Source organism: Girardinichthys multiradiatus, chromosome 19, assembly GCF_021462225.1.
Source record: "Girardinichthys multiradiatus isolate DD_20200921_A chromosome 19, DD_fGirMul_XY1, whole genome shotgun sequence".
NCBI classification, from domain to species: domain Eukaryota; kingdom Metazoa; phylum Chordata; class Actinopteri; order Cyprinodontiformes; family Goodeidae; genus Girardinichthys; species Girardinichthys multiradiatus.
Window position 1 is genome coordinate 40,524,614 of NC_061811.1, and position 16,498 is coordinate 40,541,111.

The 16,498-nt window shown below is 40.1% G+C and overlaps 1 protein-coding gene across 2 annotated transcripts in view; it reads left to right on the forward strand.

Annotated features, from left to right (window-relative positions):
- LOC124855164 (neuronal PAS domain-containing protein 3) overlaps nucleotides 1-16,498 on the forward strand; it is a 613,876-nt gene that overhangs the window by 127,330 nt on the left and 470,048 nt on the right. For both annotated transcript variants that reach the window (XM_047344770.1, XM_047344771.1), the window contains exon 2: nucleotides 8,346-8,444. In XM_047344770.1, coding sequence (XP_047200726.1) covers nucleotides 8,346-8,444 — 99 coding nt within the window. The remainder of the gene's footprint in view (nucleotides 1-8,345; nucleotides 8,445-16,498) is intronic.

Consider the following 16,498-nt stretch of genomic DNA (forward strand, 5'->3'; position numbering starts at 1 on the left):
TGTATTTGACTCCGTCACTTTGCCTTCCTGTCAAGTCACAGTTGACACCATCAATCTTTACTTTAAATATATAAATTGAGAAATAAAACAGCTAAACTGGAGGTTTATCTATTTTTTAAAAATATTTTAGAAAGCAGGAGCTGTTAACCAGCAGGAACATCCTGAAATCCACCACACACCTTTTTTCTACCTGTAAGAGATGTGACCTTTAGCTACTAGGAAACTTATAAGCACTAAAAATTAGGATGCTGTTGTTTTCTAACATGTTCAAGTTCTCAGTTAGGTTTGAAATGCTGTGCTGATTTATCAGTTTAGACTTCTCAGGACTTTTTCTGCAAATGTTTGTTTTGCATCTCATATAAATGATCCGAATGATAGCATTTATTCTATCATAAATTAGATCTGAACTGTTCTTCTAGTCAAGTCAAGTTTATTTATATAGCAATTTTCAGCAACAAGGCACTCAAGACACTGTACATAAGGAAAAACATTACAATGATACAGAAAATCAAACAACAGAGGTTATTAAAAAAAATAAAGAGAATAGAATGATGGATAAGAAAACGAAAGGAAAATTGGACTGAAAACAACTAATAATGTTTAGATGGCACAGTCAAAGGCCACTCTAAACAAATAAGTTTTTAATCTTGATTTAAAGCAACTTAGGGTTTCAGCGCTTTTACAGTTTTCTGGAAGTTTATTCCAGATTAGTGGAGCATAAGAACTAAAAGCTGCTTCTCCATGTTTGGTTCTGGTTCTGGCTATGCAGAGTAGATTTGAGACAGAAGACCTGAGAGGTCTGGGTGGTTGATACATTGACAACAAGTCTGTAATGTACAGGGGATGGACAATGAAACGGAAACACCTGGTTTTAGACCACAATAATTTATTAGTATGGTGTAGGGCCTCAATTCATCTTGGGAATGACTTATACAAGTCCTGCACAGTGGTCAGAGGGATTTTAAGCCATTCTTCTTGCAAGATAGTGGCCAAGTCACTACGTGATACTGGTGGAGGAAAATGTTTCCTGACTCGCTCCTCCAAAACACCACAAAGTGGCTCAATAATATTTAGATCTGGTGACTGTGCAGGCCATGGGAGATGTTCAACTTCACTTTCATGTTCATCAAACCAATCTTTCACCAGTCTTGCTGTGTGTACAGGTCCTTCTCAAAATATTAGCATATTGTGATAAAGTTCATTATTTTCCATAATGTCATGATGAAAATTTAACATTCATATATTTTAGATTAATTGCACACTAACTGAAATATTTCAGGTCTTTTATTGTCTTAATACGGATGATTTTGGCATACAGCTCATGAAAACCCAAAATTCCTATATCACAAAATTAGCATATTTCATCCGACCCATAAAAGAAAAGTGTTTTTAATACAAAAAACGTCAACCTTCAAATAATCATGTACAGTTATGCACTCAATACTTGGTCGGGAATCCTTTTGCAGAAATGACTGCTTCAATGCGGCGTGGCATGGAGGCAATCAGCCTGTGGCACTGCTGAGGTCTTATGGAGGCCCAGGATGCTTCGATAACGGCCTTTAGCTCATCCAGAGTGTTGGGTCTTGAGTCTCTCAACGTTCTCTTCACAATATCCCACAGATTTTCTATGGGGTTCAGGTCAGGAGAGTTGGCAGGCCAATTGAGCACAGTGATACCATGGTCAGTAAACCATTTACTAGTGGTTTTGGCACTGTGAGCAGGTGCCAGGTCGTGCTGAAAAATGAAATCTTCATCTCCATAAAGCTTTTCAGCAGATGGAAGCATGAAGTGCTCCAAAATCTCTTGATAGCTAGCAGCATTGACCCTGCCCTTGATAAAACACAGTGGACCAACACCAGCAGCTGACACGGCACCCCAGACCATCACTGACTGTGGGTACTTGACACTGGACTTCTGGCATTTTGGCATTTCCTTCTCCCCAGTCTTCCTCCAGACTCTGGCACCTTGATTTCCGAATGACATGCAGAATTTGCTTTCATCCGAAAAAAGTACTTTGGACCACTGAGCAACAGTCCAGTGCTGCTTCTCTGTAGCCCAGGTCAGGCGCTTCCGCCGTTGTTTCTGGGTCAAAAGTGGCTTGACCTGGGGAATGCGGCACCTGTAGCCCATTTCCTGCACACGCCTGTGCACGGTGGCTCTGGATGTTTCTACTCCAGACTCAGTCCACTGCTTCCGCAGGTCCCCCAAGGTCTGGAATCGGCCCTTCTCCACAATCTTCCTCAGGGTCCGGTCACCTCTTCTCGTTGTGCAGCGTTTTCTGCCACACTTTTTCCTTCCCACAGACTTCCCACTGAGGTGCCTTAATACAGCACTCTGGGAACAACCTATTCGTTCAGAAATTTTTTTCTGTGTCTTACCCTCTTGCTTGAGGGTGTCAATAGTGGCCTTCTGGACAGCAGTCAGGTCAGCAGTCTTACCCATGATTGGGGTTTTGACTGATGAACCAGGCTGGGAGTTTTAAAGGCCTCAGGAATCTTTTGCAGGTGTTTAGAGTTAACTCGTTGATTCAGATGATTAGGTTCATAGCTCGTTTAGAGACCCTTTTAATGATATGCTAATTTTGTGAGATAGGAATTTTGGGTTTTCATGAGCTGTATGCCAAAATCATCCATATTAAGACAATAAAAGACCTGAAATATTTCAGTTAGTGTGCAATGAATCTAAAATATATGAATGTTAAATTTTCATCATTACATTATGGAAAATAATGAACTTTATCACAATATGCTAATATTTTGAGAAGGACCTGTATTGGTGCATTGTCATCCTGATACACGGCACAGCCTTCAGGATACAATGTTTGAACCATTGGATGCACATGGTCCTCAAGAATGGTTTGGTAGTCCTTGGCAGTGACGCGCCCATCTAGCACAAGTATTGGGCCAAGGGAATGCCATGATATGGCAGCCCAAACCATCAATGATCCACCCCCATGCTTCACTCTGGGCATGCAACAGTCTGGGTGGTACGCTTCTTTGGGGCTTCTCCACACCGTGACTCTCCCAGATGTGGGGAAAACAGTAAAGGTGGACTCATCAGAGAACAATACATGTTTCACATTGTCCACAGCCCAAGATTTGCGCTCCTTGCACCATTGAAACCGACGTTTGGCATTGGGATGAGTGACCAAAGGTTTGGCTATAGCAGCCCGGCCGTGTATATTGACTCTGCGGAGCTCCCGACGGACAGTTCTGGTGGAAACAGGAGAGTTGAGGTGCACATTTAATTCTGCCGTGATCTGGGCAGCCGTGGTTTTATGTTTTTTGGATACAATCCGGGTAAGCACCCGAACATTCCTTTCAGACAGCTTCCTCTTGCGTCCACAGTTAATCCTGTTGGATGTGGTTCGTCCTTCTTGGTGGTATGCTGACATTACCCTGGATACCGTGGCTCTTGATACATCACAAAGACTTGCTGTCTTGGTCACAGATGCACTAACAATGTGTCCTCTTTTGAACTCTGGTATGTCACCATAATGTTGTGTGCATTTCAATATTTTGAGCAAAACTGTGCTCTTACCCTGCTAATTGAACCTTCACACTCTGCTCTTACTGGTGCAATGTGCAATCAATGAACACTGGCTACCAGGCTGGTCCAATTTAGCCATGAAACCTCCCACACTAAAATGACAGGTGTTTCAGTTTCATTGTCCAACCCCTGTATTTTGGTGCTAAGCCATTCAGTGATTTGTAGACTAAGATAAGTATTTAAAAGTCTGTTCTCTGAGCTACAGGGAGCCAGTGTAGGGACTTTAGATCCGGGCTGATGTGCTCCACTTTCTTAGTTCTAGTGAGGACGTGGGCAGCAGCGTTCTGGATCAACTGCAGCTGTCTGATCGACTTTTTAGGCAGACCTGTGAAGACACCGTTGCAGTAATCAATTCTACTAAAGATGAACGCATGAATTAGTTTTCAAGGTCCCGCTGAGACAGTCCTTTAATCCTGGAGATGTTCTTTAGGTGATGGAAGGCCGACCTTGTTACTGTCTTTATGTGCTTCTGAAGGTTCAGGTCTGAGTCCATCACTATACTCAGGTTTTGAGCCTGACTGGTGGTTTCTAGCTGTATTAACTGAAACTGTGTGCTAAGTTTTAAACGCTCTTCCTTTGGTGCAAAAATTATTAGTTCAGTTTTGTTTTGGTTCAGTTGAAGAAAATGTTGGCTCATCCATCCATCCAAGCATTTACCAAGTGCTTGAATGGGTTCATAGTCACCTGGTGACATCGTAACGTATAGCTGTGTGTCGTCTGCATTGTTATGATAACTTACATTGTTGTTTATTAAAATCTGAGTTAGGGGGAGCATGTAGACATTGAATAGGAGGGCCGTAAGATGGACCCTTGGGGAACGCCACATGTGATTTTTGTGGTCTCTGATGTAAAGCTACCTACTGACACAAAAACGTCCCTGTCCTCCACAGAGACATTTTCTTCCCAGAAAGGACTTTCACTTTAATTGGAGCAATTGAATCAATGATGTCTGAGATTTTAGAATGAAAGTCATCTACCAGCTCATCTACAGTGTTACAGGGCAAAGTGGAGGTAGAAGAGTAAATCTGGTTAAAGGTTTCAGCAGCACCGTCCTTAAAGATGTATTTTCTTATAATGTCTCTTTGACAAACTGAGTCATTGGAGATGATGCTTTCAAAAATAACAGAAAAGTGGTCAGATAGGGCAACATCAGTTACAGACACCTTGGAAAGGTTTGGACCCTTAGTGTCATATTGGGTTTTTACCAGACTGTGAATGAGACAACCTCAAGTGAACCAAGGCAACATTTTAACAGTTTATGAGGTTTTACATGAGCAAATGTGATCTGGAACCAGGACTGGATCAGCAACAGGAATGGGGTCTCACTAATGGGAAAAAAAAAAAAGTGTGCTTAGAGAGGTCCTGCATAAGATGGCAAAATATAAAACATTTTCTTTTGGTTTTGGACTTACGAAGGCAGGACTCGCAGAAAAAAACCCAGGGAGGAATAATTCTATTCCACGATGGTTGAGGTTGGCAGATGGGTGCAGTTGAAGGGGAAAGTGTCTCCAGGCTTTTCAGGCTCAGTGTTTCTTTGTTTCTTGATCCCTTTTCATAAAGGGATATTTCCATTGGAGGGTGGACAGGCAGGTGAATGATTTTCAGAAGCAGGTGTGTGCTGCTCTAGAAAACCTGGGTCCGGGAAGGAGGCAGAGTGGAGGCTCACAGCTGAGACAATCGAGGCTTCAATTACCTTGATCCTCAGAACATGACAAGAATTAACCGGAGGCACGAAAAAAACCCACAGAATCTCAGGCAGAAACCGTCTTCCTAAGAGGCAGAAGAGAAAACACAAAAAGTCAGTGATCGGTGAGATAATTGCAGAGCAGCAGAGGTCTAGCTGTTTACCACTGAAGTGAGACAACGAGCTGACGCCTCCCTCTGGTTCTCCACTCCTCTTAAGCCCAGGTTGATTGCTCCCTGATGAGCAACAGCTGCGCAGGAGCACCTGCCAGTCACACCCTGAGTGGAAGGAGAGAAACACAGCACACACAAAAAAAAAAAAACACACACTGCACCCAGCCTGCACACAACCTCCATGGATATGACACAGTGATCATCAAGTCCAAAATATGTCCCTGTTTGTGCGTTTGCTGTTTAACATGTTGAGTCAAACCAAAATTTCTAAGAGTGTCACATAGATCTATTGGACTTCTTTCTTCAGGATTGTCCATGTGAATGTTGAAGTCTCCCACAATAATTAAACAGTCATAATAAACACAAATCACAGATAAAAGCTCATTTAAATCACTGATAAAGTTTGTTTTGGACTTAGGAGGCCTGTAAATATTCAAGAACATGGTTCGGACTGGGCTCTTTACCTGGAGAGCCAAATATTCAAAAGAGTCAAATTTGCCCAGAAATACTTTTTTACATTAATAAATCTTTAAACAAAGTGGCCATCCCTCCACCTTTTCTTTGCTGTCTGCTCTCACAAAGAATATTGTAGTTTGGAGGCGTAGCCTCTATCAGAATGGGAGCTTCATTAAATTCATGTAACCATGTTTCTGTTAAATACACAACATCAAGATCGTGGTCAGTAATGAAGTCATTGATTAAAAATGATTTTCCTGACAGAGATCTAATGTTCAATAAAGCCAGTTTATATGAATTAATTGCTGATATTAACTCTGTGTCTGGTTGTACCTGACAGTTTATGTCTTTTTTTGATTGTTTATTACTGTCTCTTATCCTTTTGGCTTTGCTCTTTCTGTCACATAGAAGCACAGAGATTTTACAACTATCTCCTATTAGGGGCCCCAGTTTTTCCTGGACATGCTCATTTCTGATAAGAGTTACCACTGGGGCCCAGACTGTATCACAGAGAAGTGATTTGAAGGTCCTGATTAGGAGGACAGAGATTAGGAGGTGGTGGGGCTCTGCGGCATTTGGAAGATGTTGGTTCAGTAGCAGTGCCTCGGCCACGGGGGGTTTTGAATGGAGAAGATGTCAGAGCCATTTGGGTCCTGATTTTAAGAGCTGCTTTCATGTTATCGGAATCCAGTAAAGCAAAAAGAGGGCTCAGTGGGGAGATAGGAGAGTTCCGTGCGGTCTGGGTCGGGTCTGGGGTGAGAGGGGGGGGGGGGGGGGGGGATGGGGTCCACTTCTCCTGTGGATTTTGACGGGGAGACTTTTTGTGATTATCTCTCTTTTTCAGCCAACTGGCCGTTGTCTCTGCTGGAGCTGTTGGAGGCAGCGTTATCATTGTTGTTGATACTCCATGTTCTCTGCTGAAGGTCAAAGCTGCTGGATTATTTACTGAATAGAAGAGATTAGATGTGAGATGTCTGGCGTGGTAGCACATGTTTTTTTCAACCACTTATTAATCATCAGAAGTCTCAAAAAAATCTCATCTCCACAGAAAATCGGTGCAAAGGGTCTGCTGAGAAACACCTTGATATTGAGACTTCCAACTTTATTCAGCAGACGAGTGAAATCCTCCTTCAATACTTCTGATTTTTTCTTACCCACGTGATCCATGGCTCCACAGTGTATAATAAGGTTTTCTAGAGACGGGCGCTTTTTTGTGATTGCTAGAATATTCTCTGAGATATCGGAGACCACGTTACTGGTACCAATCATAACTTCTGTGTTTTTCTTGTTGCAGACGTTTTTAATCCCATCCACAGCTGTGTTGCCCACTATTAGGGATCTTGGTCCGGTGGGGCGCTTTTTCTCTGGCAATTTAGGAGAAGACTGTTTAGAATGAGGGTTGTCCTCAAACCTTTTATTGTTCTCAGAAGATGGATAGTTTTCCTGGTTTTCGTTCTGTAGTGGGGCAAATCTGTTTTGGAGTGGAATTCCATTATTTCCAGCTGTCTCACTCCTATCAGTTGTTGTGACAGCAGCTCGCTGTTGAAGTCTTCTTTTCCTAGGGGAAACGGGGGCATTTCTCTGTAATTCTGGCCATTCTAATTTATTTAATTGCTGAGGTCTTCCAGTGAGTCGTCCACCTTGATTTTTTGGGCATGCCCCTAAAACATACCAGGGGGATTGCCGGTAGGTTTATTCTCAGTGTTCTGATTGCCGGCTGAGTTGTTGAGCTGGCTGTCACTGTTTGGGATCACAGGCAGAGTTGAATCATCGTTGTACCCCATATTCACCTCCACATTCACTTCTAGTCAATGGATTTTCATCTCCAAAACAGCCATTTTCTGTAAAAGTTTGTCGAAGTCCTCTGTGGTGAACGGAGGCATTTTGTGCTGATTAGCTGGCGTCAACTTGTCCTGCTTTCGAGTTCGATTATAAAAACATCCAAATCCTTTAGAAAAAAAGTAAAAACAGTAATAATCCTTGGGAGTCACTGGTAAGAAGTAGTTTTAGTCCAATATTTACATAATTTTGGCTAAGAGATAAAAAGTTAGGAGTAAAAGAATGCAAGCAAGCAGGGACTTCTGAACAGAATGGTTATAGTTTCATTCTTTTATTTTACTGGAGATTTGCATTTTCATAATAAATACAGGTGTCTATGTTGCGGTGATTTTTTTCTCCCACTGAGCTAAAAATGCCCAGTTTTAAACAGTATTTCCAATGACATCATCAAATTGTCTGTAAATGTTTGCTTTAAAAAAGCTAAATCTGTTTAAATATACAATATGTGGTACCTACACTTAACTATGTATTGAGTAATGGCATTTGTTCCCTAATTTCTGTGCTGCTTTTCCTCTATTACATTTATGTAGTTTTTTCTGTTCTGTTTAATGTCTTTTTCCCCAACTCTCTCTGCCTTTCCTTGTTCTGTATTCTAAGGTTGTTAAAGAACTTTTCCGCACTTTATCTTTGTGTGTGTTTCACAGTGACCCCTACTGGGAGCGGCCGTCTAATGCAGGCAGCTGCTCGAATACCCGGCCCAAGACCCTTCACCTGGCTGGCCAACAGCATACCTCCTCACCATGGTAATGTTGGCGTCAGCTCCTCAGTTGCTGTAGAATTAGCATTGGTAGTGCAGTTTGTTTTTGTTATGTACATAACAGAAAAACATGAATAATAATTTGAGTCAGGTTGTTTCTGCTTATTTGGAGTCTCTTTTTGTTTGGGTGACAGCATGTTTTATCATATTTAACAGGTACCCTCATTAGATGAAAGATATATATAATTGATCACATCATGAGTTTGAAAAAGTTCTCTAAAACCTAAAGGCTTTCTAGAAAACGGCAGTTTCTTCTGAAAATCTGCTGGCAGTGTATGTATTTAAAATTTTCCATTAAAAACATTTGTTTTTTAACCACTGAACAAATGCAAATTCCAAACACATTTTTGGTTAAGAGTTAGGACTTTATTTTATTACATGACTAATGGTAACTAATTGCTTTAATTTAAGTGGGGAAAACCAGCAATTATTGTTTTGCTGCTGTTAGAATAATATATTTATTATTACAGTTATAGTAATCTGGTCTATGACAAACACAAGGAGAACGAGAGAACATGGGTGGCTGTGTTGAAGGTCAATGTTTAAAATCGGAGTCAGTGGTTTCATGCACTGATCAAAATAATTTATCTTCATGGTTTTTTTTTCTTAAAGACATAAAAAAAATGAAGAATTTAACTTTTTCTCATAAGTAAAAACATAAATCTAGAGTCTCTGCAAGCTAATATGGTTTTCAAAGATAATTTTAAAATGTACACAGTGATGGAAGACTAAGAAACTGTGCAATAAACACCCACTAAATTTCTAAAAGTGTTTCTGTAAACATTACAATATTATATATTTTTGTTGTCCTGCATTTTTTAGAATAACACTGAAAGTCTAGGCTCAGTTAGCTAGTATGTGCTCTGCTGTTTTTATACATGCCACTAGCACAGTTGGCAAACTTGTTAGCTTGCCAACTGTGCTAGTGGCATGTGCTAGTGCTTTCTAAAGCATGAAATTCATAACACTAACAGGAGGCACTCCTGTTACTTTCCATGCTATGTCTTCACAAAAGGGTGAATTTTTCCTTGATGACAACAGAAATTAGAGTGACAAAGATAAGTTAGGGATGATCAGAGAGCGGTTCTGCTCCATGCACCCAGAAAACTGCTCTTTCAGAAACTTTATCTGACATTTTTTTAACCATAGGAGTGGTGTAAAGAAAAATTGTTATGGTTTTGAAACTATAACTTTTGTCAACTGTGTTACACATTCAGAGCTGTTATGGGCCAGTGCCAGATTTAAACATAAATATTTTTGCTGTTTGCATACATTATGAAAACATCATGTAACTGTGTGTAATTCCTCCATCATTATCCTCACCTTTGCTGTGTTTGTGAGTGAAAAGAGATGGAATAAAAGGGATTTGACAACAGGAAGTAAACTCATGCTTGGTACACAATACTTTTTATTTTTGTATACATGCTAGTACAAGAGAATAAAGAGAGCATTTGTAACAAAAGTTGCAGTGGGTAGTGGTATCTGACAGCTGAGATTAAATAGCAGTCAATAGCTCTTTATACAACCAACTTAAGTATGTGAGGTCACACTGAAGAGATAAAATAATGTCTAAATTACTTCTGATGTTAGCCTAGCACTCTGTGCACCAAGTGAAAAACTTTTAAGAATTATAAATAAAGTGCAGATCCAGGATTTATCAGTCAATAAACTAATTCCTAAATCACTGGCGCGAATTATGACAATATACCTGTGTGGGTGCTTTGTTTATGTCTGTCTTGGTCTGGCTTAGTGTGATACTAATGTAAAGTGCCTGTGTATGTTTGAGCGCTCACGTCTAAAATTTGAAGTTCTGATAAATGGTGGAGCAGCTGGGTGGCATAAGATATGCTCTCCACCTGTCTGTTCTACTTATATGTGTACACATTTATGTGCGTTTAGGTCTCTGCATTTTCATCGCGTGTGATTATATTTTTTTAAATATACATCTATGGCCAAATCTCAGCCTCAGGTGGTGAACTGTTGTAGGTATGTAGGTTTGTTCTTCTGCAAACATAAGCAGTGTTGTACACTTAGAGAGATGAACAATAGCGAACGTCTACCCAATGCAGACCTTAAACACAAAAATACACACACCTTCACAGCGAGAAAAGGGGAGAATTCAGTGTGCTGAAAAGAGGAAGGAGAATAAAAGTTTGTGATTTTAAAACCAATTAAAATATAAGTAAAAGTAGATGAACAAGAGTGTGTCTAGTTTTGTGTAAATTTGGTTAGAGCAGAACGGGGGTGTGATGACTGACTTTCATGTCTTGCCCTGCAATGGACTGGCGACCTGTCCAGGGTGTACCCTGCCTCCCACCCATAGACTGCTGGAGATAGGAACCAGCTTCCCCGCGTACCACTATGGAAGAAGCCATAGAAAATGACTAACTGACTGATTTTCATGTTCCTTTTTATGGTTTCCTGTGGCATGTGCAGGATGAAGAGAAAATTAAGACTTTTCATCTTTTCACTCATAGGAGTCGCTCATCAAAGTTGGTTGCATTCATTGTTACGTGTACAGTTTTGAAACCTTGTGTCTCAGTAATGTTATAAAGTTGAAACCAAATATTTACATACACTGTATAAAAACACAAAACAATCTTTCCTATTATTTACTGTCTGACTTTAAATCAAACTGAATGTTTCGTGCTTTAATCAGCTAGAGTTGCCAATTGTTTTTTAACTGCTAATTGCCAGTATGATTAGAGGGACAATATTTTTATAGCTTCTCAGATTGAAAAGTAGCGATGCACAAAGATTACTATGTCTATATATATTTTGAGAAAGCCCAAATCATAATCCCATTGCTTTGTGTGCTCTTGATAATTTAATCCCAATAAACACCTTTAGAAGTAATTTAAAGGCCTGTACATACTTTGCAAGAACAGTAAATTGCGTTTTCTCTCTTCCAGGGCTACAAGAACACAATGATGTAATTTTGTTCTGAATTTGGAGTTCTTGCAGCTTGTTCTTGGCACATCATCTGAGCAGAAAATTTTTCTTATGTGGGATCAGTCAGCTTTTATAAACAAATGCTGCAGTGTGAGGGACCTTTGGGGACCAAAGAGTTCTGCAGCCAAGTTCTTGTTAAGTATGAAATGTCCTGGCCATTCTTGTTCTTGAGATCTGCCACAAATGAACAAATTTGTCTGTTCTTGGGGAGTAGGTATTGGGATTATGATTATTGATTAATTAATATTTATCAATAATTATAATTAAAAATCATAATTTGAGAAAATTAATTTCTTAACCAAAAATCCTCATTTATTAATCGAAACCAGAGATGTCTTTTGGTGTTGTAATTGTGGCTCAGCGCCTTTGATAATTACAACCGTTAAATACTCAGTAATAATTAATAACTATTACCAGAGATGTCACTGTTTAATCGACTGTTTCTGCCGAAACGTGGGGAACTTTAACCTTATTTTGACTGACTACGTGAATCTTTATTGAATCAACCGCCTGATCCACCTCGCTATTCCGATTCAATAATCTTCACCTAATCAAACATGCAGAAGTTCTACACAGAAGGGTAAAATATCTAACTAAACAAAATAAAGCAAAACAGCAGTGGGTGTGTATGGAATCAACCAGCAGTTATGGCAAAAGTGATGATATGACAAAGGAATATGGTGTTGAACGAAGCTTTGGTAGCGCAGCCCGCCAGAAAATGTAGCTCAGTGAGATGCAGGCAGTCATAAACCTTCCCCCCAGCAAGGTTGTAAACCCTGAGGACAAAGGATAATAAAACTTTTGGCGGGAAGCCAGTAAGCAGGAAAGTTGAAGACAAAGAAAATGGTTGATTTTCACCATAAGGTTATTATAGCAGTCCAGTTTCACAGTGCACCTGCTCTCAGGTGTTCGCACAGTAAAAGCACAATCTTGCGAGACTCGGCGGCCATAGAAAACAACAGTAATCATGTTTCAAAAGAACAATGGCATGCGCATACAATTCAGAACACATTAGACTCTAAGTGGCGATTTTACATCACACTAAAACCTCCTCTATCCTGCCCAAACTATTCCTAATAAAGAGATAAAAAAATAAAAAAATCCGCGTCCGCGGATACTCCAAGAAAGTGGTCAATCTCTGTCTTTTGGCCTCCTTGGCGAAAAGGAAAAATATGATCTGACCGTCAGCAGTCTACTAGTACAAAACAAGGATGGAAAGTTGCGTCTCCTTGAAACTCCGGGGTTTTTTGGTTACGTGTTAAACTCACGTCTTCGATCAGCAAAGTGAAATTTCTGGCCTTCTCATTCCAGAAACCGCTTTCATGAATTTTTTGTTGGCCAACGAAGGAGAATAAATGAAGAATCCATGTGGGACGTCTTCTTCTCCAGGGAGATGCTTCAGTTGCATGGTAACCATGTCGAGGTCCCAAGCTGAAGGCATTGGATTAAAGCGTTCACCTTCTTATATTACCTCCTGTGATGTCAGACTTGGGACAGCCTCATCATATCAGCCGCAGTGGCCGCTGGGATTTGTAGTAACAGACTGTCCTGGGATACAAAATGGCCGAAAACGCCGGAAGGTCTGGTAGCGTCCAGCAACGTGCAAATGGTCCAATATTCACCAAACAAGTGGTCCAACATTAGGATACTTCAAAAATATGCTATCCATTGTGACATCACAGGGAATGCAAATGAAACAGCTATAGTATCAGAAAGAGAATGGGTGAGCTCCACAACTCTGGTTCATCCTTGGATTTGCAGATGCGTGTAGGGTCCACATTCAACAACTATAAACATCATGGAAATGTCCAGTCATTATACTGATCAGGAGGGGGATGGGTTCTGTGCCCCAGGGATGAACTTGTTTTTGTGCACAAAACATGCACATCCACCCCAGAATAAAAGTGAAAAGCTTGTGTAGATGCTGCTTAAAACTGGTAAAACAGTGTCCTAATCCAGTGGAACCAGTCTTGATAATGGAAAAAGCCATTAGTTCTAAAGCAACATTAAAAGCCAGCAGGTTGAGGTCAGGACTCTGTGCAGGCCAGGCAAGTTTCTCCTGAACAAACTTTACATACCTGCAGCCATGGAAGTGATTGGAACACCGTAATTCATTGATTTGGTGGTGACGCCCAATACTTTTGGCAATATAATGTATATCTCAGGCAAATTACAGTGATTTGACATCTAACAAGTAGCTGGCTGGATAAAACAGTGTGTATAAAATGTATTACAAACATAAATCACTCAACTTACAGTAGGTCAATAAAGTGCCAAAAACTGTGCAATTATAACTTGTGCAAAAGCATTTTGCGTCACAAATAAAAGGAGATCCTTCAAATAATATAAACAATCACAACTCTCAAGTTATGTATTTAAACAATAACAAAAATATTATTAAACAAAAGAAAAGTATCAGTGTAAATAAAAATTTATAATAAATCTCTGAAACACTAAATTTGAGTGTCATTGAAAGCATTACTTGAACTATTTGCCATGTTGTGACATAAACCACCAAATGCACCATCCCAATGTTTCTTTGCAAGCTATTTTTTTTCATTTAATGACAGCAAGGCGGTCGCAAAGCCATGTGCACGCCAAGCTCATTCTTGGTGATTTTCACAGTGCAAATCTCTCTAATGAACTATCTAGGTACAGACAGCGTGTTAATTTGCCGACCAGAGACAAAAACAATCTAGATCACTGTTAGACAGCTTTAAAGATGCATATAGTGCCGTCCCTTGTGCTGGCTTAGGTCTCTCTGATCACTGCCTATTTCATCTCATACCAACTTACTGGCAGAAACTGAAGACCTCTAAGCCTGTGGTTCGGACTGTTAAAAAAAATGACTGAAGAGTTACAGCTGATGCTTCAGAACTGCTTTAGCTGCAGAGATTGGAATGTTTTTGAAGCTTTAGCCTTTGATCTCAACCAGTTTACCGGTGTAGTAATGTCATACATCAGTTTCTGTGAGGACATGTGTGTGCAAACCAAGACGTTTTGCACTTTTAATGACTATAAGCCATGGTTTTCTTCACATCAGAGGCAGCTGTGTCAGACCCAAGATAAGACTTTCCAAAGTAGAGACCTGTCCCTTTATAAGCAGACTAGAAACAAATTGACAAAGGAGACCAAACTGTAAAAAACTTTACAGAGAGAAAAAAAAAATGGCTTCTCAGCTAACAACACTACTTCAGTGTAGAAGAACCTGTAAGCTATCACCAACTACAGGAGCCCTACCCCCCATGCTGGGACGACACCCCGCTTGGCTCAGGATCTGAAACGCTTCTACTGTAGGGTTGATTACCAACCATTCGCACCTCACTCCCACAGAAAGGATCTAAGTACATGCCCCACTGCCTCCACTAAAAGAGGAAGATGTTAACAAGGTGTTTCAGCATCCCACTGCCTGAAAATCTGTGCTGGTCAACTTACCCAATCTTCAGTCATATCTTTAACACATTTCTGGAACTGTGCTGATGCTCTCTCCTGCTTCAAACGCTCCACTATCATTCCGGTCCCCAAGAAACCCATCATCAAAGGATTAAATGACTACAGGCATGTTGGTATAACGTTTATGGTCATGAAATCTGTTTAGTGTCTGGTGCTGAAACATCTGCAGAATATCAGAGGAGCAAAATGACAGGTGCATGTACTTTCTGTCTTTCCCCAAAGACCAGGGACCTCCTGATTGTATCTGCCCCTGCAGTGAACTGATTGGGTAAAATGCCTTACAATCTAGTGGCGGAGCAATAATAGGAGAGCCTCTTGATGATAAAATATGCATAAAACACCACTTCACATTATTTACGTGATCGTGCGTTATTTACACCACCACGTGTTCTGATTCGCAATGCGTTTGCACGTAAAAAATGTTCATGTTTGTGGTCCAGACTGACCCAGTGAGGCAAAAACTACATCCTGCTTCGCCTTCAGTCAGAATGATGGATTACAGGCCTTTGCGCAGGATGGCAGAGCTGTGTCCAGTGTGGAGCACCCCTTAGCAATCATGCCATCGATGTGCACACGAGGAAGCTGTTAAATGCTGCCTAGGCTGACAACACCATAGGAGCGCACAGCTTGATAACTGTGTTGCTGGACGTAACTCGCAGTTGCAGCTTAGAAACTGGCCAATCATTATTAACAATTAAAAAGACAAACATGTCGGTCAAAGAATTTATTAGAGGTTTGTCTCCCTTAAACTTAGAATTCTTGTCAGAGAATCACCCTGCTTTTTTTTTTTGAAAGTATTTGTTTGGCGAGTTCGGACTTTATCATAAACAGCCACAATATTTAGGCCTAAACTATTAACAACATAAATATAGTTTGTGGTAAGAGATTGCTATCTGTATGTTAATTTTAAAAACAGAATGTCACAACTGTCCTGTAAAGAATGTAAATTGAATATTTATGTACATAAAAATAAATTATTGTCCAATGATTTTACAGAACTTGTTTTGTTTGTTTTTACCAATTTTTTAACGATATAATACGTATTTGATTGTTTAAATAGTTTTTTGGTGACATAAAGTCTTTTCTTGCTGTATAAACCCTCCCCTGGCATATGTTCAGTTACAAAAACTTAATCCAACTAATCCAGCTCCGATTGCTCTGCAATGACACAATTTTACTGTCAATAATTGCATTTGGTTTGTTTATTGACAAAATATGGCATCCAGTTTGCAAATGACGGATTTTATCTGCCTTTATTTTTTCCCTATTAATTATATTATCAACATCAAAGCACAGTGAGTCCTTTGCATGATTTGCAATTACAGTTAGGCTGTGCATGCTTGTCTGGCAGATGATCAGTTATGTGATCATGATCAGGTTTGTGCTTCAGAAGCAGTTGATCTCAATGACAGTGATGGTGTGCTGGAATGATCCAGACACAAGAACAAAAGTGTTGAAAGGAGGTTTATCATAGCAGAAATGTCATGGATTCTGTTTGTGATTTGCATATCCCTCTTCCATAAATTTGAACTTTTGAGTAATTATCATATGTTTTGCATTGTCATGAAGGCAAACACACTAAACAGTTTACGCCCGCTGTTCCACTATTTTTACAATTAGCACCTGGTTTATAGA